General features: G+C 49.8%; 2 protein-coding genes across 6 annotated transcripts; one reads left to right on the top strand and one right to left on the bottom strand.

Moving 5' to 3' along the window:
• Positions 1-104: 104 nt before the first annotated feature.
• Positions 105-3,246, bottom strand: LOC148053502 (gallinacin-4-like). The gene is made up of 3 exons (XM_087775747.1): positions 3,126-3,246; positions 2,276-2,362; positions 105-235 (listed from the first exon to the last, which is right to left on the bottom strand). Exons 2-3 carry the CDS (start codon positions 2,331-2,333, stop codon positions 105-107), a joined length of 189 nt encoding a protein of 62 aa, XP_087631873.1. The 5' UTR covers positions 2,334-2,362; positions 3,126-3,246.
• Positions 3,247-14,259: 11,013 nt separating this feature from the next.
• On the top strand, positions 14,260-22,458 carry XKR5 (XK related 5). Of its 5 annotated transcripts, XM_087777185.1 has the most exons (8): positions 14,260-14,434; positions 14,863-15,046; positions 15,148-15,329; positions 16,362-16,571; positions 16,689-16,858; positions 17,271-17,382; positions 18,787-19,361; positions 20,230-22,458. In XM_087777185.1, the coding sequence occupies exons 1-8, from the start codon at positions 14,377-14,379 to the stop codon at positions 20,323-20,325; spliced, it is 1,587 nt and encodes a 528-aa protein (XP_087633311.1). In that variant the 5' UTR covers positions 14,260-14,376; the 3' UTR covers positions 20,326-22,458. The 5 variants fall into 5 exon arrangements, with proteins under 5 accessions (XP_087633311.1, XP_009465632.1, XP_087633314.1 ...); XM_009467357.2 differs by having other exon boundaries at positions 18,787-22,458; XM_087777188.1 differs by lacking the exons at positions 14,260-14,434; positions 14,863-15,046 and having other exon boundaries at positions 15,198-15,329; positions 16,417-16,571; positions 16,673-16,858; positions 18,787-22,458.
• Positions 22,459-26,148: the final 3,690 nt, after the last annotated feature.

The raw sequence follows: 26,148 nt of genomic DNA, 5'->3' as shown, positions 1-26,148 counted from the left end.
GAATATTTCAGGGTTTTCAGGCCTATGTTGATGGGGAAAATCCCACTACACAGGACTTAACTGAAAATTTGGAAAGTCATCTTTGCCCTGGTTAAATCCTGAACTTACCATTTACAGCAAGAATGCCCCGAACGACACACCCCCAGATAAGCGTTGCCACGAGGGCACATCCCAGGGAAGCAGAAAGTCCCACGATATCCACATCGCATAAAAGGTTTTTGAGGTTTTGCAAAGCCTGTACCATAAAAAAAAAAAAAAGCAGGAGACAGTTTTTTTCTGTCAGGGTTTTGCATTTTGCTAATTCCTGTGGGCTGACACCATGCCACACTGGTGCCCAAAGTCATGACAGTCCTAGTGAAACCCTCAGAGGAGGAGGTCCATGGGCAGAATAATCAAGCAAATGCTCTAATCCCTTCTTCAGGTGTAAGAACTGTGTTTTCAAGCCCAGGACTCCCTTAGGAACTCAGATTTCAGGGACAGACACCAGAGACCTGATAGAAAACAGTAAGTGACACCAGCTCTCAAAGTCTTATAGGTCACAATGAAGGAAAGATGCACCAGCTCAGCTGGGAGGCTGCCACTTCTAGGGGCAGAAAGATGAGGATTTCTGTGCATCTGCATTTCCACAGATTTGGCCTGTTTCCCTCCCTATAAATTTCACCCATGTCTCAAAACAGGTCCTAGTGTCTAGCAGTCCATATAGATGGCCCCCATAGATGAGTAAACTCAACAATGCAGTACCAGAAAATCCCAGGCAGCAATAAAGGAGTACTGGGAATCATAGAATCATAGAATGCTTCGGGATGGAAGGGACCTTTAAAGGCCATCTAGTCCATCCCCCCTGCAATGAGCAGGGACATCTTCAACCAGATCAGGTTGCTCAGAGCCCCATCCAGCCTGGCCTTGAATGTTTCCAGGGATGGGGCATCTCCCACCTCTCTGGGCAACCCGTTCCAGTGTTTCACTACCCTCATTGTAAAAAATTTCTTCCTTCTATCTAGTCTGAATCTCCCCCCTTTTAGTTTAAAACCATTACTCCTTGTCATGTCGCTACTGGCCCTGCTAAAAAGTCTGTCCCCATCTTTCTTATAAGCCCCCTTTAAGCACTGAAAGGCTGCAATAAGGTCACCCCGCAACCTTCTCCTCTCCAGGCTGAACACCCCCAGCTCTCTCAGCCTTTCCTCATAGCAGAGGTGCTCCATCCCTCTGATCATTTTTGTGGACATTTTTGTGGGGAAGGATGAATAAAACATTTTTGGTCCCAAACTATGTGTCTGTGGGACATTGCAGAGATGATTGTGAGCAGTCTCAGCTCTCAGAAACACTTTTTTCCAGATAAATTTCTTGCTTTACCATAGCCAGAAGATAGGTCCTACTGAAAACAGCCCAAATGTCCACCGTCTGTATCTGTATGTTGAATAAGGACATGAAACAACTGCTGTAGTCCAGACCAAAGGAACACTTTGCCCAATGTCCTGCCTATAAGAACTGCCCTGAGTAGAGGCCCATGGTCTTGGTCTTCTGCAATTCGTCACAGTCTTTTCCCATCCTTACTCCCCAGAGGGCACTTTCCATCCTATTCCCACAGAGATCAACCCCAAACCCCCACTGGCACTTGTTTGTGCACTCAGTACCCTGCAGTGTAATTGTGCCATTTTCAGGGATGGTGTTTAAACACAGTCCCCTTTTCTGGACAATAAGGTGGGGTTGGGGTTCCAGACTCCTTTGCAACCCCCCAAAAGGCACAGCCTTACACCACCACTTATGGTTGTACAGGCTTCTCCACCAAGCAGAAGCTACCAGTAACATTTCAGTCTTAACTCACGATCTTCTGCCTCCCCACCCCAAGTACAAGGTCCTGAAGCAAAGAATATTTGGAAAGCATGGGACCAGATTCCTTTTTTTTCTGTGTGGCTTAAGAATATTTGATTATGAGTGGTTTGTTGTAGGGTGACCCAGAGACAAGATGATTTAAGTATAAGAGTCTGAAAGCTTTAATGGGGAAAATGCTGGTGCTGAATGGTAATTTTGGGGCTGCCCTAGTGCTTTCAACTCAGACTGGATTTTCAGAGGAATAGCAAAGGCACTGAATTGATGGCTGGAGTTTTTGCCTGCTAATTTCACGTATTTTCTGTAATCTGCCAATAAGTTTTGATGATATGTGTGAAGATTCTTTGCAGAAGGCAGCTTGGCCGCTTTCTGAAGGAGACAGGAGACCTTTATAAGACACCAGTATCTCCTTCTATATAGCTTCTTATCTTCATTTACACCTTACCTGCAGCTCCGTGAAGTACCACCAAGAGGAGAGCAAAGAGAAAGGAAAGGATTTTCATGGCAGAGAGTGGACTGGGAACTCCCGTCACTACAGAGAAAGGAGACCAAGACATTAGTAAGGGGTTGTCCCTCCACAATCACAGTGGGCTGAGAAGTGACACACAGAAATGTTCTTCAAGACCAAGCGTTATCTAGAAGAGGTATTACACACTTTCTTTATAATAATGTCTATTGTCCCAAGGGTTCCCTGGAGCATACATAGGATTGTGTCACAGGAAGAAACTTCGGTGCAGAAAGATACAATTTTAAATCCTCTTTTAATTAATGTATTAATTAGCCAGGTATTTATCCTAGATCGCTTGATACTTTGCAATACATTGCAATAAATTCTATTTGCCTTATGGAAGTTAAAAGTGTCAATTGAGAAAGAAAAATAAGACAATTTTTGCTATATTTATACAAAAAAACCCAATGTGCATTCTCAAGATTTTCTAATTAAAAAAAAAAAAGCAGAAAAAATTCCTTCACAGTTAAGTTAAAACCCAGCTTCTCCCTATTCTTGCTTAGAGGTTGTTGCTTTTCCTTCACCTCAAGAATTACATGATTTCCAGGATAAATTTCTAAGTGTTTGTGTTTCCTCTCAGCTCTCTTCCCACAGCCAACAAAAACTCTTCTCCCTTATCAATACCTGAAATCTCTAGAACTGACTCTTGATAGACTGGAGTCACTGCACAGTTAAGACTATAATAGTGAAATGCTGCTATACATGAACGATATAAAGTCTCCAGCCTGTTTAAGAAGGACAGAACTTTTTAGGAGAGGCTGAAAAATGAGAAGATTTTGGTTGTTACCAGGTAAGAGGAGGCTCTAGGTTGGAACAGTCCTTGGATCAGTGTCAGCCACCCAGGTGCATTAAGATGAAGGAGCAAAGCTTGACTTTATGCTGTTTCTGGAGGGTAGTGAAGGATGCTTGCTCTTCACAGCCTTCTGGTGGCCAATCAGACAATCCTCGCAGCTCTGGGGAGCATTGGGGAGGTCCAATGAATCCTCTCCATTACCGTCCTCCTATGAGGAACCAAGGTATCGTTTTCAAAATATTGCAGCATCGTTTCGGGAAATGTGCTGAGCTGCATGCAAACCGCCTTGGGCCACCTCCGTTTGTGCAACGTGTTTGGCCACAGCAGCTCGCTCAAGGTTTCTGTGCCATATATGTTTACCAGTTGAGGCTTGGTGGTAGTTACTCTCCAGCACAATAAAAACAGCTATACAGGCTGCCGTGCTCCTGGATGGTCATTCTGCACAGCTTGTTTGGATGCTGATGCTGTGTGATGGGATCCCTCGGGGAAATGGTACATGGTGGGGTCTGGTGGGATTTACTCAGCAGATGTCCACTCAGATGTCCACAGAGCAGGTATCTTGCTAAGGCATGTCCCTCATTCACGACTTTTGGTCCCTGTGGCATGGAAGAAAATCATAAACCTGAAGCTATCTTGAAGCTGCTCGGTTCGGGTAGGTTTCAGGGTTAGCATGATCAGCGCCAGTTGTTACTCGATTTAACTGCCCTTTGAGCACAGAATTATTTGCTGCTTGATGGTCATACGTCTGCTAGGAAGGTAACCTGCACCAGGTTTATCTCCAGGCCAAAAGGCAGAGGCTAGCCATGCCCGTACTATTAAACTCAGTCTCCAGCATGGATTGGCTTCACCTAAATTGCCTGCTAGGAATGGTCCCTGGTCTCTGCCAGCTTTTAGACTGCATCTGGAAATTGGAGGGAGAGCACAAGAGCCAAGCTTGTGCCAGGGGCAGGTCTACGGCTAAATTATGGAACGGTGTTGTACCTAAGCTTGACTTTGCTCTTGTAACTTGAAAAGAAAAGAGAAAAAAAAAATGTTGATTTTAATATAACGTCATCGTCATTTGAGGGATATGCAATGATTTCTAGCTCTAGCTATTAATTTTGCTTTCTGCAGCAATGCGCTTCAGGTTTTGATGAGGGTAGTCATGTGTATCTGAGTGTTATTAACAAACTAGCCAGTTATTTCATTTGCCAAATAAATCCCAGCAGGAATTTCTCCTTAGATGCCCACAGCTCTCTAGTGGGGAAGCACTGTCTCCATCTATTTTCAAAGATTTCGTATTAATTCCTTACAAATGTGAAAATATGTCACCATAAAAAGAAAAATAATCATCAGCTGGAATTAGTTAAAAAGAACTGCATTAAATGGGAAGTTAGTGTTTCTTTGGAATATCAGAAAGAGGATTAATGAGCTGTAATATTAATATATTACATCATTTCTGCTGTTGGAAGGGAAAATTTGAGAGTTCTCTCTATTTTGATTAAGAACATGCAAAAGAACTACAATAGGGAATGGTAGGAAAAAAATAAGAAAATAAAACAGAAATCTGATAGTTATGAGTAAAAAACAAAAAAGGAAAAGGTGTGTTGTTTTTTTTTTCACTTTTGCACCAAAAAAATTTCAGTACTAATTACCTGCACCATATGTAAGCCACAGCTATTTATGGAAATCATTACTAGAACCACCCCAACGACGTGATGTTTTAAATCTTCTTTTTCATTTTCCCTCATACTGGTTTTCCAGGGACCTTCCTCTTTGGTATGAGCCCTGGTAAGCTTGAATAAGAAACCAATGCTGGGTGAAGTTGTCAGACACGGGCAGGAGTTTGTGTTTATTCTTCTGTAGCTTCTGCTGCTGTCGGTTTACCTTTTCAAGGAGATACTGGAGCAAGAGTTGCTGTCTTCCATATTTCAAGGACTAGGTGTAAGGACTGTCATGTGCTTGGATGCTCCCAATACCATACACCTGGAAAGGACCTGCAGATCTATGCCAGCTTTCCTCAATTAATTTGAGGGGTCAGACAATGCTGCTTGTCATCTGTGCTTGAGCAGGGTGGTGTCACCAGGCTGAGGCACAGAGGTACAAAGGACAGGAAAGGCAGTTTTTGGGTGCCTCACAGGACCCCAAAGTGTGTCTCTGACACGGTGGTGTAAATGCACCTTCCATGTTCTGCAATGTCTGTAGGCAGAGCTTGGCCACAAGCTCAGCGGCAGACTTACAGGTTGTGCAATCCTTTGTTAAAAGAGATGAAAAGTTCTTCCCTGCTGTCTTACAGCACAGCCTCCTGGACCTCTGTGATATTGCCAGAGTTGAGGAGAAAGCAATCTCTGCCTTGACAGATCTCTAGCAGATTTTCCAATGTGCCTCTCAGGTAGAAAAGAGGGGAAAGCCTCCTTCTGCCTGAAGCTTCTGGTGCCCAGCAGGATTAGACCCTGGGGCCTTTTGGCAATGGGCTATCAAGAAGAGGAAGGCTGGAAGATCACCACAGTTCCTTTTGGTGAGTCTTTCCATGCTCAGCCATGGATTGATTTTGATCTTCATGATGTCAGAAGTTGGTGCAATGATTTCAGCAGATTTCCTTCTGATTTACACCTCTCAGAATAGTGAGGAGCAGAATATGGTCTTAAACTGTAGAAGACATTGCTCTGGTTACATTTGCCATTTTAGCTTGAATATATTTGCTCGTGATCTCTCTCCACATGCAGAGGTTTTTATAGACCTCGAGGCTAACCTAGTTGTGGTTAAAGCTTTCTTTGCTGCCCACCCTGGGCTCACTGCAGTTTCTGCACCTCCAAGAGCAGGAAGCAGTAGCTTAGGTCTTGTGAGTGATGAGTCTGTCAACACTCAGGTGGCACAGCTGGCAAAACAGGGACTTACTGGGGTAACAATTCTGTAAAGCAAAGCTGTCTGATGAGAGATGTTCCAGAGAGCAACTGAATTATTTAAATAGTTAATGAATTGAGTATGGAAAGGGTTTCAGCATCCCAACAAAAGCCAAAGCCCATGGAGGCTTGCATCAATGGGCACCCAACTCATAAAAGCTGAGGAATGTGTGAGCAATCCCACCAGGGTGTTTCCTAGAGGTTTCTCCATGAGAAAGCTCTCAGCAGCTGAAGTGCCCGCTGTCACCTTTGCATGGGCATTGCCATCAAGCAGGTCAGGCCATGGGCTCTTCCAAGGGCTGCACATTTTGGTTCACAGCTCATAACTGAGGAGAAAAATGGTTTACAGAGTCATTGCTTGCAATTAACTGCCACAGTCAGAAGCATATTGCCACTGGCCTGACTCCAGACACTGCTCACCGTCCCTTGCCTGTCTCTGGATGCCCTTTTACCTTCTTTTTTGCAACCCCTTTCCATGCCTTTTCTTTATCTTCTCTTTCCATGCCTTCCCTGCTGTTCAGGGAGAGCATGTGAGGCTAGGCAGTGTCTGTGGGCAAGTCCTCCCATTTTGCCCCAGCATCCATAATTGCAGAAGCAGGAATGTTGCAGGGGACATCCTTGCTCATCCTTCCAATACCCATGTAAGCAGCACCTGCTGTCCGTGAATTTGCCTAACCCTTTTCAGACCTGCTGGTGTTTTCTACCTCCCCAGCCTCCTGTGCCAGTGATGTCCAGAAATTCACTGCCCTGCTCAGCAACTTTATTTTTATTATAGCCTTTACTATCTTGCCATGGACAGAAAAGAGTACTGTGCTACAGCATACCACCCCTAAGTGCCCTCCTATTCCTGTCTCATCAAGGACCCCCCAATGGCTTCCTGCTTTCCATGCATTTACTGACATTTCTACTATCAGTTCAGGTGTCTGTTGCAAAAGCATCTCCAGTTTCCTTTTTAGCCCTCTTTCCTGCCTGAATCTGGCCTGGCACATTTTATGGGAGTTGCTGTTCTCTTCTGTCAGCCATTTGTTCATCACTGAGCTCTTCCCTTCGGGAGCCTCCCTTGACTTGACCTTCATGCCCTGCAGGGATTTTTCTTAGACCTCTTTGTTTTCTTTCCCAGCCAAAGCAAATATTTTACTGAGGTTTCTAGCACAGCCTTTTTAACATCTTTCAGGCCGCCTGCAGGCTTCTTGCTCCTCTGGACTGCTCCTTTGGTGCTTTTCTTTCCTCATTTTTGCTTTTTTTGAGATTAAATATTCACATGTCAAATGTATTTGGTCCCACAACATGGTTAAGTACTACGGTCATTTTTACAGAGCAGCTCTCTCACAAACAATTTTTGAATTAGGTCCTTTGCACCACTCAGGACCAGATCCAGGAAGGCAACTCTTCTTGTTGGTGCCAGGACTAGTTGTTCTAAGAATCACCCTTTTACTGCAACAAAAATTTGATCTCTGCATCTCCTAACATCATCCACAATCACCCCTCATGACTGCTCTGCTGCACCACCTCGAGCAGGGGAATGATCTGCAAAAGATGTGACCCGCTATCTGGGTCCATCAGGGAGGGACTATTGCTTAGACCTTTCTCTAAGGTGTTGAGAAATATTTGCAGCTGGGGTGTGTAGCAAAACACAGGTTGAAGCAAGTACACACAGGTGGCTCAACATGTGAGGGACGGCTGAGTCCATGTGATATCATCCATAGGCAAGCCAAGACTCCCTTTGCCTTCGCTACCTCCTCTCCTATCCATGGGGACAGCGCTAATTGGGGCATGTAGTTGTGCATGTAATTTTGATGCTCCTCATTGTCCTTGCCCACTGGATGAGTAACACACGGGCTGTCCAGCTCCCTGGTTTCGCTGGGCTTCACTCAGCCTCAGATCGTGAACTCCCTTCAAATGACGAAGGCATTTCCAGCTCAGTATAGCCCTGACTCTTACATTATCCATCTTTCACATGGAGTGAATCTTCCTGAGTTCTGTGAAGAAATTTTTCCATGCCTGCCCCATGATAGCTATGACATGGCTGTTCAGACTTCTGGGATGTGGTGGCCAGCAATCATGCTCTACACCAAAGCATCAATTGTCCCCAGTTGTTGGTCACAATTAAGAATGATTTTGCATGCTATTTTGTTAATGATGCTTGCATTTATTTTCAAAGGGGATAAACATTTAGGACGTCAGAGCACAACTCCCAAGATCTTTCTCCTCCTCCTGGCTGTGAGTGACCAGGAGGCAATGACCTTGCTGACAATTCCCTGTTCTGCACCCCATTTTCTTCACCAGTGCAACGTGAGCAGCAATTCTTGCATACTCTGTAAAGCACTTGATTTCCTAATTGCAATGATTATACAACCATTGAGGAGTCTCACTTATTATTCCTGAAAGCCAGCCCCGTGACAGTCACTGCAACTTTTTGGCATACCACCAAATATCTGCTTTTTGCTATTATTATTTTTTATTCCTGAACTAAAAGGGTTAACATTAATCCTGGGTGGAAGAGCGTGGCTTAATTACAACAGCAGGTACCTTCTGTTTGCTTGGCTACCTCCTAGGGGTGGTGCAAGCCTCAGTTCACGAGTACAAAGGACTTTCAAATCCCTAGATGGAAGGAGTGATTAAGGTTCAAATAGCACCTTTGGGCTTGGAGAGCTTGATTATTCTCAGTGGTTTTTTTTCTTTGGCAGTGGCAACATGCTACGCAATAATGTCAGCTGCAGTGCATTTGCAGGACTAGTTGTGCCTGAAGAAGCTGCTACACCAAAAGCAGCACAGATGTCCGATGAGATTTTTTTTAAGCTATCTTCCTGGGCTGAACAAATCTGAGCTCCCTGACTGTGGAGTTAATCAAACCTCCTTTTGACTTGGGCTCGGGTAGGAGATGACCTAGAAAACCTTTCCCAGGCTTTGAAGATGCCCGCTGATGAGGTGTGGCTGGATATAAGATCCACAGGACCTAGGCCTTACACCTTAGAAACCAGAGGGATCAAAACACTCCTCACCAATGAATTGTTTAAAGCACTGTGCTATTACTCATGCTTTATTAGATATTTACACAACTCAAATAGTTTATGAACCACAGCCTCTTTGGACACAGCGAATATGTGTTAGAGGAGAGAAAAAGAGCACAGATCGCTTCAATACTGGAGGGCTGAGATATTTTGCAGAGCCTGCAAGACAGCAGCAGAACATCCCTGAAGACTTCAGTTTCCAGCCCTTGCTGTATCACGGTACAGGTCAAATGAGAGTTGACCAGATCTCCCCTCCAGAACAGGGTCTGAATCAACCTGATGTCCTCTGAGAAGCTGGACAGATGACCGAGCCAGGACGGTATCTTCTGAGAATACAGGATAGGAAAGGTGGAAGATAAAAGACCTTATTTTGAGATGATTATAAGGGGATATAGGAAATAAATAGCCTTATGGAAGAGAAATGGGGTCCTACAGGGAAGATGGGAAAATATGGGTTATATTTCACATTTACCCATCTGTTCAGGAAAGGCAGCCATCCTGCATGGAGAAGGTGAGCAAGTTAACAAGATATTTCTAAATATTACATTGGCAGGAGCAACTCAGTGCCCCAGGGGAGAAAGAAGGTCTGGCCAGAGGAGCTAAGACCTCGCCATGCAGGATCTGGCTGATGAGGATGAAGGCAGGGAGACAAATCACAGGCAAGGACAAGGTAGGAGAGACATGGGGAGAGAAAGCAGTGGTGTCCCTGTCCCACACCCTTTTGGTGTGTGGTGGGTGGAAAGGGCAATGCAGAAGTCCAAGAGCTGGAGGAAGATCCCAAGGGGCTGCACTATCAGATCTGAGCCTTGCCTAGCACCAGCCCTCCACACCTCATCCCCCAATGGGCTCGACCAAGGTGAAGAAGCAGGGCTGTAACCGGGAGCTCCTTCCCAACTAAACTTCTTCAGTGGTTGGAAATCAGCCTTGTGCTCTCCCCTTGGGACACCAGGGTGGCAACCGAGGCCATCAGGGCTCCATGGGTGGCTACCACAGGAGAGCATATGGGATGGATGAGGTCTGCTGTGGTATCTCAGCATTGCCTGGGACACATCACACCCTCCCCCAACACGAGGAGGAAATCTGCCTGTTTCCCACCACAAACCACCCTTGGCAGGGAGGGGAGAGGAGCTGCCCAGTTTCGGGCTACCCATTCAACCCTGCCTTGGTGAGGCCCCTGAATGGGTAAAGAGCAGACACATGGCCACATGCAAAAGTAACTTCCACCAGCTCTGAGGAAAGACAGCACCAAAACCAACACATACCCATGTAGAGAAGGACAAAACTACGCTACTGCTGCCACTGCTACTGATGCTACTGACGCTACCAGCCCCGGTGTGGACTGTGGAGGGTCACCATAAGGGCCTGCAGCACTTTGCCAGTCCATTGTAGCAGGTACCGGTGGCTCTCTTAAACAAGGGACACAGCAGGAACGAACACTTGCCCTTGGTCTTCCGACACGTCACGGTGTCTGACACTGTAATTGAGAAAAAGAGCCAGTAAGCATCGCTGTTTGGATTTACACGTGTGAATAAAGTCTGTCCCCATCTTAGTGACAGCTCGGTCTGCAGATAGCACAAGTGGCACCTCGGGGAGATCATCAGCCTGCTGTTGAGTTTTGCTGTGATGTCTGAAAGCATTCGTGAGTTCTACAAACTGCGATGCTCTCTCCCCTTAGCTCTGAAATGGCTAACTGGAGTTCGCTTACTCAACGCTAGGCAGGCAGGTACAGCACCCAAGTATCACATCAGCTGCGCACGTATCATGAGTTTGTTCCTCATTGACAGAATCACTCCCCATTCCCCAAACACAAAAATGCACGCTAGTTGTATTTACACTCACCTGCAGTGGCCTGGGACACCATGAGGAGAAGCAGCAGCAGGAAGAGTATCTTCATGGCTTTCGTTGACGCGGCGGAGTGTCACCACAAAGCTGCTGAGACCAAGAGACGCTGCAAGAGGAAGGAATGAACTGTATTTATAAGGCTTTGATGAATGTGATCTGCAGGAATTTAGCAATGGTATTTGGATCCAAATAATGTATTTAAAGGATGCACGTTGTAACCTCTAATTACAAACTCCTGTGTGGATAGATACCGTGCCACGTCCCCACCCCGAAAGGAATTATCCTCTTAACACTGACGCCTGCTGACTCCCATGTCCTGATCCAAAGCACCAACTCCTCCATGAACAGCACAGACAGGCAGATATTTCAGCAACCATTTAGCCAGAGCAATGACCACATGCACAAGGCCCAGTTCACTTCAAGGTATTTGCACACTCAGATCTTCATAAGATGCATCTTTGCCTCCAGAAATTCAGATTTTACACAGAAAGGAATATTTGTTCCCATTTTGGCCCCAAAAAAGATTGCCCAAAGCCACATAGAGACTGGATCTAGAATCAGTCCCACCAAGATGTTATACTTGTCTGTGTGCAGCTCCACCAGCACAGCTAAGAGGTCTCTGCAACTCCTTGTGCTTCCACTTCAAGAGGGGGTTAAAATATGAGAAGGTGCAGTAGGGAGTCCCAAAAAATCACTTGAAGGTTGGAGAAACAGCTTTGCATGGAGGAGCTGGAGAATCTTCATTTGCTAAGCTCGCTAAATAAAATATGGAGAGGTGGCTTCACCATCTTCTGGATGTAGCTTTGTTGGAGTCCTGAGGGGTTTTTTAGCAAGAGAGGCTCCTCGGCGCTGAAATCCAGCAGAGAAAAGTTCAGACAAACCAGTGGCTGGAAGGCAGCCAGAGCAGCTGGGAGCTGGCAAACTGGGGAGGGTGGCTAGCTCTGGGAACATCCTCTGGAAGGCTTTCTGGCTTTCTCCTTCCCTGGTTAGCATTGTTTCGGGGTGGTAATGGCACGTCTTGTGTGGCATGGGAATTTATTCCTGGGTTGGAACAAAGCCTTTGGGCAGAGGGAGGGACCGATTTTGTCATCAGTCACTTCGAGACTGAGAAAAGACAGTTGAGGTGTCTCGGGGTGGCTCCTTCCGGGGAATCATGACGATGGAGGGCAGGGGGGATGAGATGATGAGGTTCACACCTCTTCTGTGGGCAACTGTTGTGGTTTAAGCCCAGCTGGCAGCTAAGCACCACACATCCGTGCGCTCATTCGCCTCCGGTGGGATGGGGGAGAGAACTGGAAGAGTAAAAGTGAGAAAAGTCGTGGGTTGAGATAGACAGTTTAATAGGTAAAGCAAAAGCCGCCCACACAAGCAAAGCAAAACAAGGAATTCATTCACTCCTTCCCATGGGCAGGCAGGTGTTCAGCCGTCTCCAGGAAAGCAGGGCTCCATCCCACGTAATGGGAAGACAAACACCACCGCTCCGACCGTCCCCCCCTTCCTTCTTCTTCCCCCAGTTCATATACTGGGCATGACATCATACGGTATGGCATAGCCCTTTGGCCAGTCCGGGTCAGCTGTCCTGGCTGTGCCCCCTCCCAGACCCTTGCGCACCGGGCAGAGCATGGGAAGCTGGAAAGTCCTTCACCAGTGTGAGCACTACTTAGCAACAACTAAACCATCAGTGTGTTATCAACATTATTCTCATCCTAAATCCAAAACACAGCACTCTACCAGCTACTAAGAAGAAAATTAACTCTATCCTAGCTGAAACCAGGACAGCCACATTGCTCCTGCATGAACACTTGCACCTTCCTCACTGCTGGATTTGCAAGCAAAGACGGTTCTTCAACAGCCCGCCCTCAGCTTTGGAAGAGGCTTTGATGCCCATTAGAGGCTTAGTTGTGCTTTGCATGCAGAAAGTTGGGTTTTCTAGGAATGGGCCATTTGGCAGCCATGGTAGTTGTTGCACTAGAAACCGTGGAGGACAAGGCTTGGAGACAACCAAGACTGAGCTTCACTTGGCTCCAGAGCCCTCTTTACACCCCTAGCTTTATTAAAATGCTTCGCTGGAGCTGGGCCCAACAGCTCAACATTGTTAGTGAATGAAACACTTTGCTGAATAAGGACATGGCAGCAGGACAAGAGGAAAAGTAGGCTATCCCTTCCACCTGTCACTTTTTTAACCCACTGGACACGAAATCCAAACACTGGAGTTGAGGCTGCAAAGATTCAAAGTTCTTACACGCTCGGTAAAAACCGAGTGCCGGAGACCAAGGCGAGACCCTGGTGGTGCTCCCTCGAGGAGGGAGAGTCAGATGACGACATCTCTGAGCAGTTTGGCTCCCCGGCCAGCAGCACATCCACGGCCCTGAGCACACACAGGATATTTGCTTCATCACTCACATGCAAATAATTGAAGAGGGGAGTTATAGAGCATGGCAGGGACAGGCATAATGTACTGGGGACCTATAGAGAACCCTGGCAACTGAGTTTTCATATTTCAAAAAGTCCCTGCTCTGGGACTCAGCTGAATGGGTGAAAAATTTTCCTGCTGTTAAGCAACAGGGTCCAGGCTTAGTTCCCAGGGCTGCAAAGAAACTCACTAAAATTTCAAAAAACAACAGTAAATGTGTGAATGCCCCCAAACACATGTACAGCCCGACAGCCCAGCTGATGTACAAACCTTGGGGAGCTTCCTGCACGATTTTGCAAAAGTAATGACAAAACCTTAGATGATATTTGGACTTCATTATAACAGCTCGTCACGGCCTTTCCCGAGGGTTTATTTTCTAGAAAGCATGTGCTTCTCAGGGGATGGAGTCGGATAGGACGCGTCTCTGCACGCACACACGAGCACCTGCAACCACCAACGGTTGGGATGACGTTTCACGAAGGTTTCATTTCTTGGGTGGGGGAAAAAAAAAAAAAACAACTGAATTAGTTTGTGGTTCCCTGCACGTCGTGTCCCGGCTGCCACCTAGTGCTCATCCCTGCGGTGGATGCACAGCGCTTGGGCATCGCACGGGGCGACGTGGGGACGGGCTTGGGCAAGCGCACAAGAAAGCGGGGGACATCGGGGTGGGCTTGTGCAAGTGCACAAGAACCCAGGGACACGGGGACGGGCTCGTGCAAGCGCACGAGAAACTTGGGGGGACATCAGGATGAGACTTGTGCAAGTAAGAACAACAACTGGGGGGATATTGGGACGGGCTTGTGCAAATGCACGGTAACCCCAAGGGTCTCGGGCTGGCGCAACCACCGCCGGTCTATGCTGCTGCAAAATCCCGAGGAGCCCGCGTGACGCAAGCAACGTGACGTAACATTGCCCGGCGGGAGAGAAGCGAGGGGAGGCACTTGGGGAGGTGCCCGGGCCGGGGCGGGCGGGGAGGGACCGGCGCTGGCGGCTCCTTCCTCCTCCTCCTATTCCTCCTCCTCCTATTCCTCCTCCTCCTCCTCCTCCTCCTCCTCCTTCTCCTTCGTGGTGCGGTCGCCGCGGAAGGGGCGCGCAGGATGCGCGGGGCTTTCCCGGGGCTCTGCTTGGCGCTGCTGGCGGCGGAGCGCGGAGCGCGTAAGTGAAGCGCGCAGGATGCGCGGGGCCGCGCGCAGGCGGAGGGGAAGGTGCGCGGTTCTGCCGCCGGGACTGATGGGCGGCAGCGCCCCGGGCGCGGGCTTTCTGCATCCGTGCAGACCCCAGCCATTTCCTCTTATTTTTAATTTGAAAAATTGTATTTTTTTTTTGTTTAATTTGGAGCATGAGCCCTTGTCCGAGCGCTTTTTATCACACCCCTTCTTTGGGCCGGGCCCCTCGCTGGCGATGGCTGTGCCACAGCTGACAAGCCACCGGGAGCTGGCAGCTGGAGATAAGCCTGGGACAAGGGCTGCAAACCCCTCGGCGGCTGGGAGTTGAATTTGGGGCGGGTGGTGGGTAGCACCTTTCAGTTGCTGGGCGTGCAGGGCTGTGGCATCCCTCAGCGGTGCGTCTCTGCCGTTCTCCAGGGCTCTGCGCCATCATCCACTACCTTGCCCGTGGGCAGCTGGGCTGGTTCGGCCTGACCGTCGCCTGTGTGGTGCCCGGCTACGTGGCTCAGCTCCTCAGCATCCTCTGGTTCAGGGAAGACGGCCGCCCGCCCGGCTGCTGGCTCCTGGCGCTCCACATCCTGCAACTGGGCCTCTGGAAGCGGTGAGAGATGCTCCCCACAGTCCACCCAGCCCCCGAAACCCAGACGCAGTCCCAAACCTGCCAAAACCAGGGTGGACATTGTGTCACGGTGACTCTTGCAGGTACTGGGATGTTTTGCGGACAGCGGTAAAGGCGGGCGGTAGTGGTGGTGCCGGGGAGGTGCTGATGCAGCGCGGGGACGTGTGTGTGCTGCGGCTCCTGGAAGCCCTGCTGCAGACCCTGCCTCACCTCCTGCTGCAGGCCTATGTCGTCGTGGCAGTCGACCCAGCAGGCTTCATCCCTGGTGAGCGGGGAGTTCCCAGGAGGATGCTTCGAGTTGCAGAGGGGTGATGCATTTGGGCAGGGAACGCGTGTGCCCACCTGGCAGGGTGCAGGGCAGGCTCTGGGTGGAGGAGCACGCTGCAAAGGAGCTGGGAAGCAACAGGGACAAATGTGGCTTAAAGATCTGCTGTGGTTGAACATGGAGGAGTCCTGAGCTATCCACGGCTTTTCCTGGCCGGTACGGTCATTCCCTGTGGCATATAGGGGACTTCCATGGCAGACAGTGCCTTGGTTGGGTTTGAACCCAACACATGTTCCTATTGATGGTCCAGCCCTAATCGCAGTGCCGTGCTAAGCATTTAGGGTTTTGGGGCTGCTTTGTAGAAAAGGTGAACTTTCAGGTGTGCAAAGGGAGAAGTTGGGGTGTGGAGTCACGGTGTGTGCAAGGTTACGCTCAAGTCGGTATCAGTCTCTGGTCCGATCGCAATGACTGGAGATGGATCTGCCCTGCTGCTGCAGACCTCTGCCCGTGGGAGGGAGCTGTCAGAGGACTTAATCAGGGAGATGCCAAGCATGCAAAGGAGACCAGATTCAGCAGAAATTGGTTGAAATACTCCAGTTGGCAGGACAGTGGGGTGTCTGGCTTGTATCGAAGTGCGATGCTACCAACAGCTCCTTAGCGTTGAGATATGGAGATGGACTTTTTACAAGGGCACATAGTGATAGGACAAGGGGGAATGGCTTTAAACTGAAAGAGGGTGGATTTAGATTAGATAGAAGGAAGAAATTCTTCACCATGAAGGTGGTGAGACACTGGAACAGGCTGCCCAGAGAAGCTGTGGATGCCCCATCCCTGGAAGTGTTGAAGGCCAGGTTGGATGGGGCTCTGAGCAACCTGGTCTAGTGGAAGGTGTCCCTGCCCATGGCAGGGGGGTTGGAACCAGATGATCTGTAAGGTCCCTTCCAACCCAAACCATTCTATGATTCCATGATATGGTCCTACAACGCAGCTGGGCATCCTTCAGAGTGCCTGATGACTCCTGTCCCCATGCAGGTGTCAGCGCCGGGCTGTCCCTGCTCTCCCTCGCTTGGGCTTTGGTCTCTTACAGCCGCTTTGCCTGTCTACTGAAACCCGGTCACCTCTGCCCGCCGGTCGCGGCCATCCTCTGCCTGCTGCTCTGGAGGACAGGGATGCTGGGGACCAGGGTCCTGGCCCTGGTGCTCTTTGCCAGGCTGTATTCCTTTTGGGTTTTTGCTGTGGCAGGTAAGACCTGTGATCATCTTCCCCATGTCCTATCCTGCTGTCAGCTGCAGGGATGCTCCTGGTACTGGAAGCCTCCCCCAGGAATGGCTTAGCCCTTTCAGTCCCTTCCCCTTTCAGGTGTCCACTGGTTGCTCATGTCCTTCTGGCTGGTGGCCCAGCAGACGGACATCGTGGCCCAGCCCTGCCGCTGGAGGCTGTTCAATTGCCTGGTGGGAGCCGTGTACATCTTCTGCTATGTTAATGTCCGGCCCGGTCCCTCCAAGCACAGGGTGGCTGTGTTTTACTCAGTAAGTACCCAGGATTTTCGGTGTTCCACATGGATGCCGCTGCTGGGGAGAAGCAATAGCTTCAGACTCTCCTTTCTCATGTCTCACATCACCACTTGATAAAAATCCAGCATTTCCCATGTCCTGACAAAGCCACGCGGTCACCGAGGTGGATGCACCTTCTGCACTGGCTTTGTTTTCTTAGCAGCAGCCATACAAAGTCTCAATAACACCAGCGCGGCCATGCTGCTCTGTAGTTATTTTTCATGGTAAAAAAAGGTCGAGACCTTGCAGAAAGTTCAGTTCAGCAACCATTAAGTTTTAAGTGATAAGTTCGGTGCAAAATAAATCTAGAAACTGGGTGTTTTCTGTCATCAAAAACACGTCTAAAGCCATCAGAAGGATAAAAGTGACAACTCTCTTCCCTCTGCAGATAATGCTGATGGAAAACACCCTCCTGCTCCTGCTGGCCACCCGGTTCCTGCAGGCAGAGCTGAGGAACAGCCTGTGCGTGACTGGGGCTGTCATGTCGGGGTCTGTAATAGGTAAGATCTGCTGGTTTTTAGAGGCTGGGTTGCATGTCTTGAGAGTAAGTGAGCATCATCAGTTATTTTAGTTGCAAATGAACAAATGGGCATCATCAGTTATTTTAGTTGCGTCAGACTATTTGCTTTATTTCTTCCAGCTTAAGCATCTGAATGTATATGATAATATGTGAATCCACTTTGAGTTTCGTTTTTTCATCATTTCTTAAAAACCCATCCCTGAAGAGGGAGGCTTGCAGAAATGATCGAGATGTCACCAAACGGCTCAGGTACCGCTGCCAAATACAATATATGCAATTTCGAAGCACATCTGTTTGTGCTTTCTGTGATCTTGGTGCTTGGTGGTCAGTGCAGACAGCGGTAGAACACAGGGGATCGCTGCAAGGAAACGTTTTCATTTGAGCATATACTGATGATTTATGAAGGTGGCTTGTGATTGATCAGCCATCGCTGGGTATGTTTTGGAAATACGCTGGTGTGGGACCACGCAGACCTACAGCAGCTTTTTCCCACCTTGTTTTCTTTCAAAGACTAGCGCTGCTTCTGTAAATGGAAAAGCTTTTTGCGTTCATGGGGAGGATTTTTCGGTATGTGATGGACAAGGTACTCCATACCTTGCCCATACCCTACCTTACTCCATGCCCTGCCCATAAAGCAGGCAGCAGCTATGGCCAGCTGGTGCATTTAATTCCCTAAAGCTTTAATCCACAACTCAGCTGAAGGAGGGGAGAGGTTGTACGATGCTTGCAAACAACCCATCGGCACCTCTATTTGCAAAACTGGCACTGGGCAAGGATGGGAGTTGCTGTTTGCTGGGTGAGGTCCCCACCAGGCTCATCTTTTCCCAGTGGGATGGAGGCAGAGGGGAGAAGCTGTAATGGCCGTGTGCTGGGCTTTGTGCAGCTCCCCTGACCGGCTGCACGCAGATCAACCGTGTTCAAGAAAGGGCACGTTTGGGCTGGAAAAGGAGCAATTCCTCTGGCCTTGAATGAGTTCAGGACAGAAGCAGCAAGGTGTCTTAAAAACCTGCTGGTGTCTCATTTAATGGCCAGAGGATGGGGATGCTGCGAGATGGGAAGGATTCCTGCATCACACAGCTCCTCCCTGCCCTGTGCCCTGTCTGCTGGTGCTCAGCGGCTGTCTCGCTGTGCACCTACCAGTCTGCAAATCAATCCGGATTAAATTCGGTCTTGAGAGTATGCTCAGCACTCCCTTTCCTGAAAGCTGCTCAAGTTAAAATGCTAAAAATGCTTGAAGGACGTGCTGCTCGGACACCTGATGCCCAGCAGCATCTCTGCAAAGGGCCTGTTGATCTGGAGGTGGCAGCGAGGTCTGGTCTCTCCTCCAAACCTCACCAAAACACTGCTGGGACTCATCGCTTGACACCTTTCTGCTCTTTTTTAGGTGCCGCAGCTCTGGTGGTTTATTACAGCCTGCTCCATCCCAAGTCCACAGAGATCTGGCAGGGCTTCTTGGAGACAACCTGCAGTGCTTCAGCTGCCGGTGATGATGAGGTTGCTGGAGATGGCTCCCAAGCAGGGCAGAGTTTGGGAATTTCGGGAAACAGAGAGTCCTTGTCAGGGGAAGGGACCATGGCAGGTCCCAAAAATGGGAACAGCTCATTGCTCCTGCAATTCAGAGGGCGTCTGGAGGACAGCTGGACAAACCATCACCACTGGCTGCTGGTAAAGCTGGCCTTGAAGACAGGAGATATGTCCACGATCAATGCAGCTTTTGGAGATGGTGGCGTGGGAGAGGTCTACCCTGGAGGATGGATGCTGGGGAAACTCGCCAGTGTTGAGCCTAGAGCAAACCTTTCCCTCCCCGTGAAGGAAATAAGTCCTCAGGGTGTTGAATCTGGTCTGACTGATAAGAAATTGCTGGCGGCGGGGAATGGAGGAGGTGGCAAACCCAGCGCCAGCGCTGCGAGAACGGCACGGGAGGACGGAGCAGGGCGGGAGCCTCGTTCTCACCCGGCTGTATCCTTTCCCAGCAGCTTCTCCCCGGATCCGGCCGAGGGCTCCTTTATGTATTTCAGCGCGAGTGCGGGAGGCCTCACCTTGCCCGGCACGGGGACAGCCACAGCTACGTGCATGGCCCTGGTGCAAAGGGATGGTGAAGCCCAGCCTCCTCCAGGCTGCCTGGGAGGAGGAGGAAGAGGGAATTTATCCCTTGAGACAGTGAGCATCAGCCCAATCCTGGGCACTTGTACCCACAAGCATCTGCGGAGCAGCTCTCCCCTCAGCAACACAGGGGGTTGTGGGGTGGTGGGTCCCCCCAAAGAGGGTTCGAAGCCCATGGGGCTGGAGGATGCCCTCATGGGGTGGCATCACCTTTGGGACACCCACCCTTGTGGCACACAGGGGACTGTCATGAGGAGCAAGCTGAGGCCACCGTGCTTCACCTCCACCCCCAAAGGTGACCCTAGATGCGCACAGCGAGGACTGGGGGAGCTGGGAGAGGGGACAGACCTGTCTGGGTTGCTGGAGTGACCCTGTAAATTGCTGTGCAGTCACTGTGGGTCAGCATTGGGGTGACTGCCTCGTCAACAGGGTACGGCAGGAGGTGAGGGGATGTTAATGCTGGCCATGAAGACTGTCCCCATGATGCCCCTGCCACTGGGCAGATGTGGTCCTCCATCGCTGGGACATCACCCTCCCTCCTGGTGCATCTTCTATTTGCAGTTTTTGGAGAGCTTCAGAGGTCTTAAAAAGCCTTAAAAGTCCAGGTTTAGGTATTTATTAAACTTATTTATGTAACAGTCCTGCTAGGCAGCTGGAGCATGCTGCCTTTGATATATTTGTGGTGATGTCTTGCAGCGTGTCCTTTAACAAGTGCCTATACAAGCTGCTGGCCTGTCCCAGCGTGGAGTCCTGGCTGCTGTCTCCAGGGGATGCGATGCTGGCCAAAGCAGGAGTCTTCTCAGGACAAATAAGTGCCTAAACCAGAAAAATAATGAGTTTTACTCTCAGATGCCCTCCCTTCCCGCAAGTTGCACTGGGAGAGGTTTAGATTGGATATTAGGAAAAATTTCTTCACCAAAAGGGTTGTCAAGCACTGGCACAGGCTGCCCAGGGAAGTGGTTGAGTCCCCATCCCTGGAGGGATTTAAAAGACAGGGAGATGTGGTGCTTAGGAACATGGTTTAGCAGTGGACTTGGCAGTGCTGGGTTAATGGTTGGACTTGATGATCTTAAAGGTCTTTTCCAACCTAAACAATTCAATGATGCTGGGCAGAATAAGCCCTAAAGTAAGGCTCAGTGGTGCTTGATTTATTTTTCCCCCACCAGGTTCATCTTGAGAGCTTTACCAGCTGCATTTGTTGGGGCCACATAGGAGCCCAGACCCTCTTCATGCTGTAAACTACAACCTCAGGATGCTGAATTATAGACAAAAGTGTGTCCTGCTTGCTTGCTTGCTGTCCTGCTTCCTCAAGTGACCTTCTCTGCCCAGCCTCTTCCTTGCCCCCTTCCACCCAGCTGCGGATAATCCAGATCTGGCTGGATGCTCCCTCCTAAATTTAGCTTCAAGCCAAATCTCGACACAGATCTACATACTCCTGCCACCGTAAAATCCCCATTGCAGGCAGGGGTTATTTATATCGGAAACTAGAAGTCTCAATACCATGGTCTCAGAAATAGCTAATGCTTCCAGCCAGGCTGCTTGGACATGGGTTTGTCCCCAGGACGTGGCTTGACATGTTGATTGAGGTCTGGTTGGCTGGGTTCACCAGCGAGCTTGTGGGTGCCAGCTGGTGCACATCTGGCCGCGTCCTCCAGCTGTTGTCCCACTGCGGACAGGACTCTGGTGGTGCCACAGGGCAGGAAAGGCAGCAGGAAGGACAGGCATGCGATGAATTATTTAAAAAAAGCTTCCATGTAGCATTCACTGCTCAGGATTGTCCCAGCCAGATGTTTCTTCAAGCTGATCTGGGCACTGAAAATCCAGATGGTGCTGGTTTCAGAGTGAGGCCGCTTTCCAACGTGGTGAAAGCTCCATGTCTGCGTTCGGACGCCAGCACCGCCGTGCTGTGGCTGCGCTCTGCAGGGAGGAAGGAGCTGCAGCAGTTTTTCCAGAGTCCTCCTCACTATGTGCATCACACAGAAGGCAGCAGAGCTGCCGTGGCATTGTGGAAATTTTTATCTAGTTTGTTTTTCTACCTTTGATAATATATAATGATGCTTTAAAAAACAAACCAGCCTTTGATGTGTCTGTGTTATGTGTTGGGGGTGCACGTAAGAGTGGAGAGGTCCTCTCTGGACCTTGCTGTAGGGGATGTTGGACCTTGATCTCCTGCTGCTTTGCAAGCGAACCACTGTGCAGCTTCCTGGCTGGATGTGACCTCACCTCCTCCCCTCTCCTTCGCAACTCCATTTTCCTGTTTTCGTAGATTTTTCTACCCATTCCGGTTCTACCTGCCTCCAATCAAGCCATTTTTGTTTAATTGAGCAGGGTTTTTTGCTTTCTCCAGCTGTAAGCTGTGCAAAGATAGGACACAGATATGAATGGGCAGGGGACTCCACATCTCCTTTCTCTCTTCACCACACTCAGGACGAGTTGCCTGTGGGGATTTTGAAGAAGGGTCTGCATCCAGCATCTTTCTAGCTGGGGCCACCTCAGTCTGTGGGACCTGGGCACCTCAATGTGGCATGCAGAGAGCAGTGGGTTGGGTGAGTTTGGTTGCTGCAGGCAAGTAGCAACTTAGGAGGATCTGATTTTAGCAAGCTTGAGAAGAAACACTAACATGGTAAGAATCATTGAAACTATATGCTAAATTAAGACTGGTAATATTTGGGGTAGATTTTGAGCATTTGCTGCAGATAGTAAGAGCATCCAACCCTAACATCTGAGGTCATGCAGGTTGGAAAACAAGCCACCAATCCAAGGATCACAATGCGTGGCATTGTGCTTGGTGGGAATCTCTCCTTGGATGCTCTACGCAAGCCACTGCAGTGTTGACCTTGGCTCTACACCTTATGGTTGCAATCCTACGTGCCATGATCATTTGCATGTACTACAAAAATCAAATGCTTAGTAGGTCAAGTGATGATTATCCAAATTATGGGCTCCCCTCAAACCTGTGCTGGTTATCACAAGGCAAGACTGGGCAGGACAAGCAAATGCATTGAGGGTTTGTTGTTCTGTCCTGGTCCAGGGCTTTGAGACACAGAAGTATTTACACCAACCTTGCTGCACTTGTGAGTGATTTATGTGTTTTTCAGCCAATAAATACAGGGTTGCTGCTGTTAACAGCAGACCATAGGCTTTGTGCTAACTAAACTTGGGCTTACCAGGGACTGTCTTGAACAGCCATGGGTCTGGTTTAGCTGTAACTGCAAAAATTGATAAGGGTCATGAAATGGTTGGGAGGGCTATATCCTACAGCTTAATGCTAGCTCCGTGGTGGCACGGCTTAACTGTAGATGGTAAAGGTCCAACAGCACCGAGCAGCTGTCATGAAACTATCCCACGGACCAGTCAGAAAAGAAAATATGGCCAGACAATTTTAAGAAAGCAGAGAAATACTTTTGGGCAGAGGAGACAGGCATGCCCGAGGACTTTCATTTCTCAGAGCACATCCATGATGCACAGAGGGCCTGGACATGCACCAAGAGCAGACATCTCTGACCCTGGAGGAGGTGGTTGTGGAAATCCTAGATGGATCAAGGAGTGGACAAGAGAGGAGGACACTCTGGGGACAGGACCAGAGGGAGCATGATGGCTGGGGTACGGATGGGGGTGTAGGTGTGGGGGCCATGTTCCCGTGGCTTTGCTACCTGATGATGGGAGATGGTCACTGGTGAGATCCTGCCATGCTCCCCCTCACCTTCTCCTTAGGAGCAATGTGAAATGAGGTGAAACAATGTGGACTATCTGTCCTTAAAGACTTCCAGCTTGTGTGAAAGCCCTGTTGCACCCAGGGTTCAAGTCCTGCATGCTGGGTACAATCCCACCTATAGGTCTCCACCTACAGAAATGACTTATATTTAGTTAAATCAAAAGCCCTGTTTGTCCAGCTGCAAATCACAGCTCCAGGTACCAACCCCCTTCCCATCTCTGTGAGGGGGGAACTCAAGATGCTCCAATGACCTGGTGCACATCCAGATTTTTTCCCTACACCATGCCAGACTGAAGAAGTCGTGCTGGGGAGGTGTTTCTTCCCATAGCTGCTTGTTCCTCAGCCACCAGAGGGAGATGCTGCTCAAGGCCACAAAAGCGGACTCCTTGTTCCAAATCCAGAACCCGGGTTATGGGAGGAGAGGGATGCGCAGGACTGATGCTGCTGTGGCATCGCAGATGGGAGCTGGTGGGAGCTACATGGGGGGCTCTGGGATACTGAAGGTGGCCAATAAGGTGCACAAGCAAGTGCGGCTGTGGTTGCAGGAGGCTCCTTCCACTTCCCTAGCCATCACTGGGTCATGGGGGAAGTTCGGTAGCCCCTGCCAGGGTCTGGCCAAGGTAGTATTCAGGGCTGGGAAGGGATCTGCAAATACCCCATGGTGACTTCAGGTCCAAAGGTGGGTGTGCAAGGGGAGCTGCCACCAATCACATTGGACACGGCCTGGGAACCTGCTGGTTTGGTAGAACCAGATCCAGCTGTTGCCACCACGGTGCTGAGTCCTGATATTCGGCGGCGCACCCACGGAGCAGTGCACGTGCGCCTGGGTGACATAGTCACTCCCCACTCTGGTCTGTCTTCACATCAACCCACAGAGCACAGAGGTCCCACAAAGCCCAGGTCCTTGCTCTCCATGGAGCAACGTGGTCCTGGGCCAATCCAAACCCAGAGTGTGAACCTGCACGAGAAACTGCAGCTGGGAAAAAGCATGGCAGACGGACAGCGAACCAACTGCTCAGGGGAACCGGCAATGTTTCCTCCCTATGTCCCAAATGCTTGAGGACACCCCACCAGACCCTCTCCTACTTCTTCAGCATTTCCCGTGGAGCTCTTTTCAGATGAGAGAAGTTATCCTGAGCTAGACCTTAGGATCTGCCCAGCCTTGGGGAATGCTCATCACCAATGTTTGGGCTTCAGCCACCTATAGAAAGTCTGGAGGATGTCTTCATCCCACCAGACTTGGCCAGATCATCCTGCGCTCTCGCCTGCCCCGGAATGGAAAATTTCTGCTCATTTGCCTCCTATGAGCCTTTTTTGTTTTTGAAGGAAACCCTCTCCAGTGCTTTAGAGAGGCGGAGGCTCGTGCCCCAGCCCAGGAGAGCTCAGTGCCACCAATGAGAGGAGCTCTCGTGGGCTGTGAAAGGGCAGCAAGGGAACCGAGAGCAGGGATCGATGGTGAATTTTGACAATGCAGGGAGTGACCCACGGGCTCCCGAGGAGAACTGGCTGTGCCGCTCACCGGTGATCTGGAAAAAGGAGCGAACAGGCAGGAACGGAGGCTACGTCCCTAATAAATTAAACAATACCCGAGCAAGCACTTTGGCTTGGGGACATGGCTGTCCAGGCCGCTGGCACTGTCCCTGTGGCTTGTTGTTTTTAATGGGTTACTCTCCTCCCTCTTTCAAGGTGAAATAAAATAAAGTGGGTTGGAAAGGTACCGACAGGGCACGAGGGTTGGCAGCAGCCCTGCCCCAGCCCTGCTGGGATCTTGCCTTCCAGCAGCACCATTTTCCGCCTCCCTCTGCAGCCTGATTTCTGAGCTCTGCCCGCAGGCGCCAGGTTTCGGGCTCAGTTTTGCTTGACACATGGTGAAAAAACATTCTCTCCAGCTCCAAGATGATGTAACCCCCCTGAACTAACCCAGGAAAGATTTACCCAGAAAAAAATCTTTTCACTTCCAAAAATATCGGAACACAATGCTTGGACATTACAGAAAATATAAGTATTTGCCCTGGGGTTGTTATTATTTGCTCGTTTTTTCCAAGCTGAAACTTTGGATATTTTTTTCCCCCTAATTAAACAGTTTCGATTTGCCTCAAATCCCTTTCTGGTGTCTTTACTATTCCTGTAAGTGGCTTGGCCCAGGCTGCATCTCCGTGCCCATCGCTCTAAGGCTAAACAATAACGCAGAGGGGGGGTTTGCGGAGGGTAAACACGGCTAATCAGGACTTGCCTAATACCAACGACTGCTTAATGAGAACCCAGGGACTGTGCTTCCTGTGCTGGATTTGGCTGGAGGAAAACGCTTTGTGCTCGCAGCACCAGGTTTGAGATGGCTCAGTTCCCTCGAACGCACCGGAGCAGCGTTTCCTCCCTCCCGTGAATCCTCCCCAACGGCCACGGGACGGGATCTGCGGCTGCGAGGGATCCGTGGGGATCCAGGGATGCTGGAGGAGCTGGGCCAGATCCTGCAAGCTAAAGGATCTGGTGCTTGTTTTGCTTGAAGGGAGATCTTTAAAACAAAAGCCCTGTTTGTGCCTTGCTTTTTTTAAGCAAGGCCACCAAAGGGCCCTGCCTGCTCCCCTTAATGTCCTTCAGGCTCCCTGGGGAGCTTTGGGGGGCTTTTTTAGAGACTGGCTTCAATAAGTAACAGTGAACGTGCCACCGCTCTGCCCTGGAGACTCGCCTGAATCATCTCTCTGTCCATGCTGCGGAGCATCCCATGGCCGCTGCACCCCAGCCCCAGCTGGGATGGGGGTTCGGGAAGGGGGTGGGATGGGAAGGAGGCCCCGCGCCTCTGGCCTCTCCCTGGTTAATGGGGAGGGAGGGAGATTTGGGGTTCAGCGCCGGGGCTGTGGGCTTGGGGGGGCAATGCAGAGGCAGGTGGGTGTCAGGGGGTGCGCAGGGAGGTGGGTGCTGGGCGACAGA

The sequence above is a fragment of the Nipponia nippon genome, unplaced genomic scaffold, assembly GCF_047370975.1.
Source record: "Nipponia nippon isolate SJK-2023a ecotype South Korea unplaced genomic scaffold, ASM4737097v1 scaffold_4, whole genome shotgun sequence".
NCBI classification, from domain to species: Eukaryota; Metazoa; Chordata; class Aves; order Pelecaniformes; family Threskiornithidae; genus Nipponia; species Nipponia nippon.
Note: the sequence above shows the minus strand (reverse complement) of the source record. Positions and strands in the feature narration are given on the sequence as shown.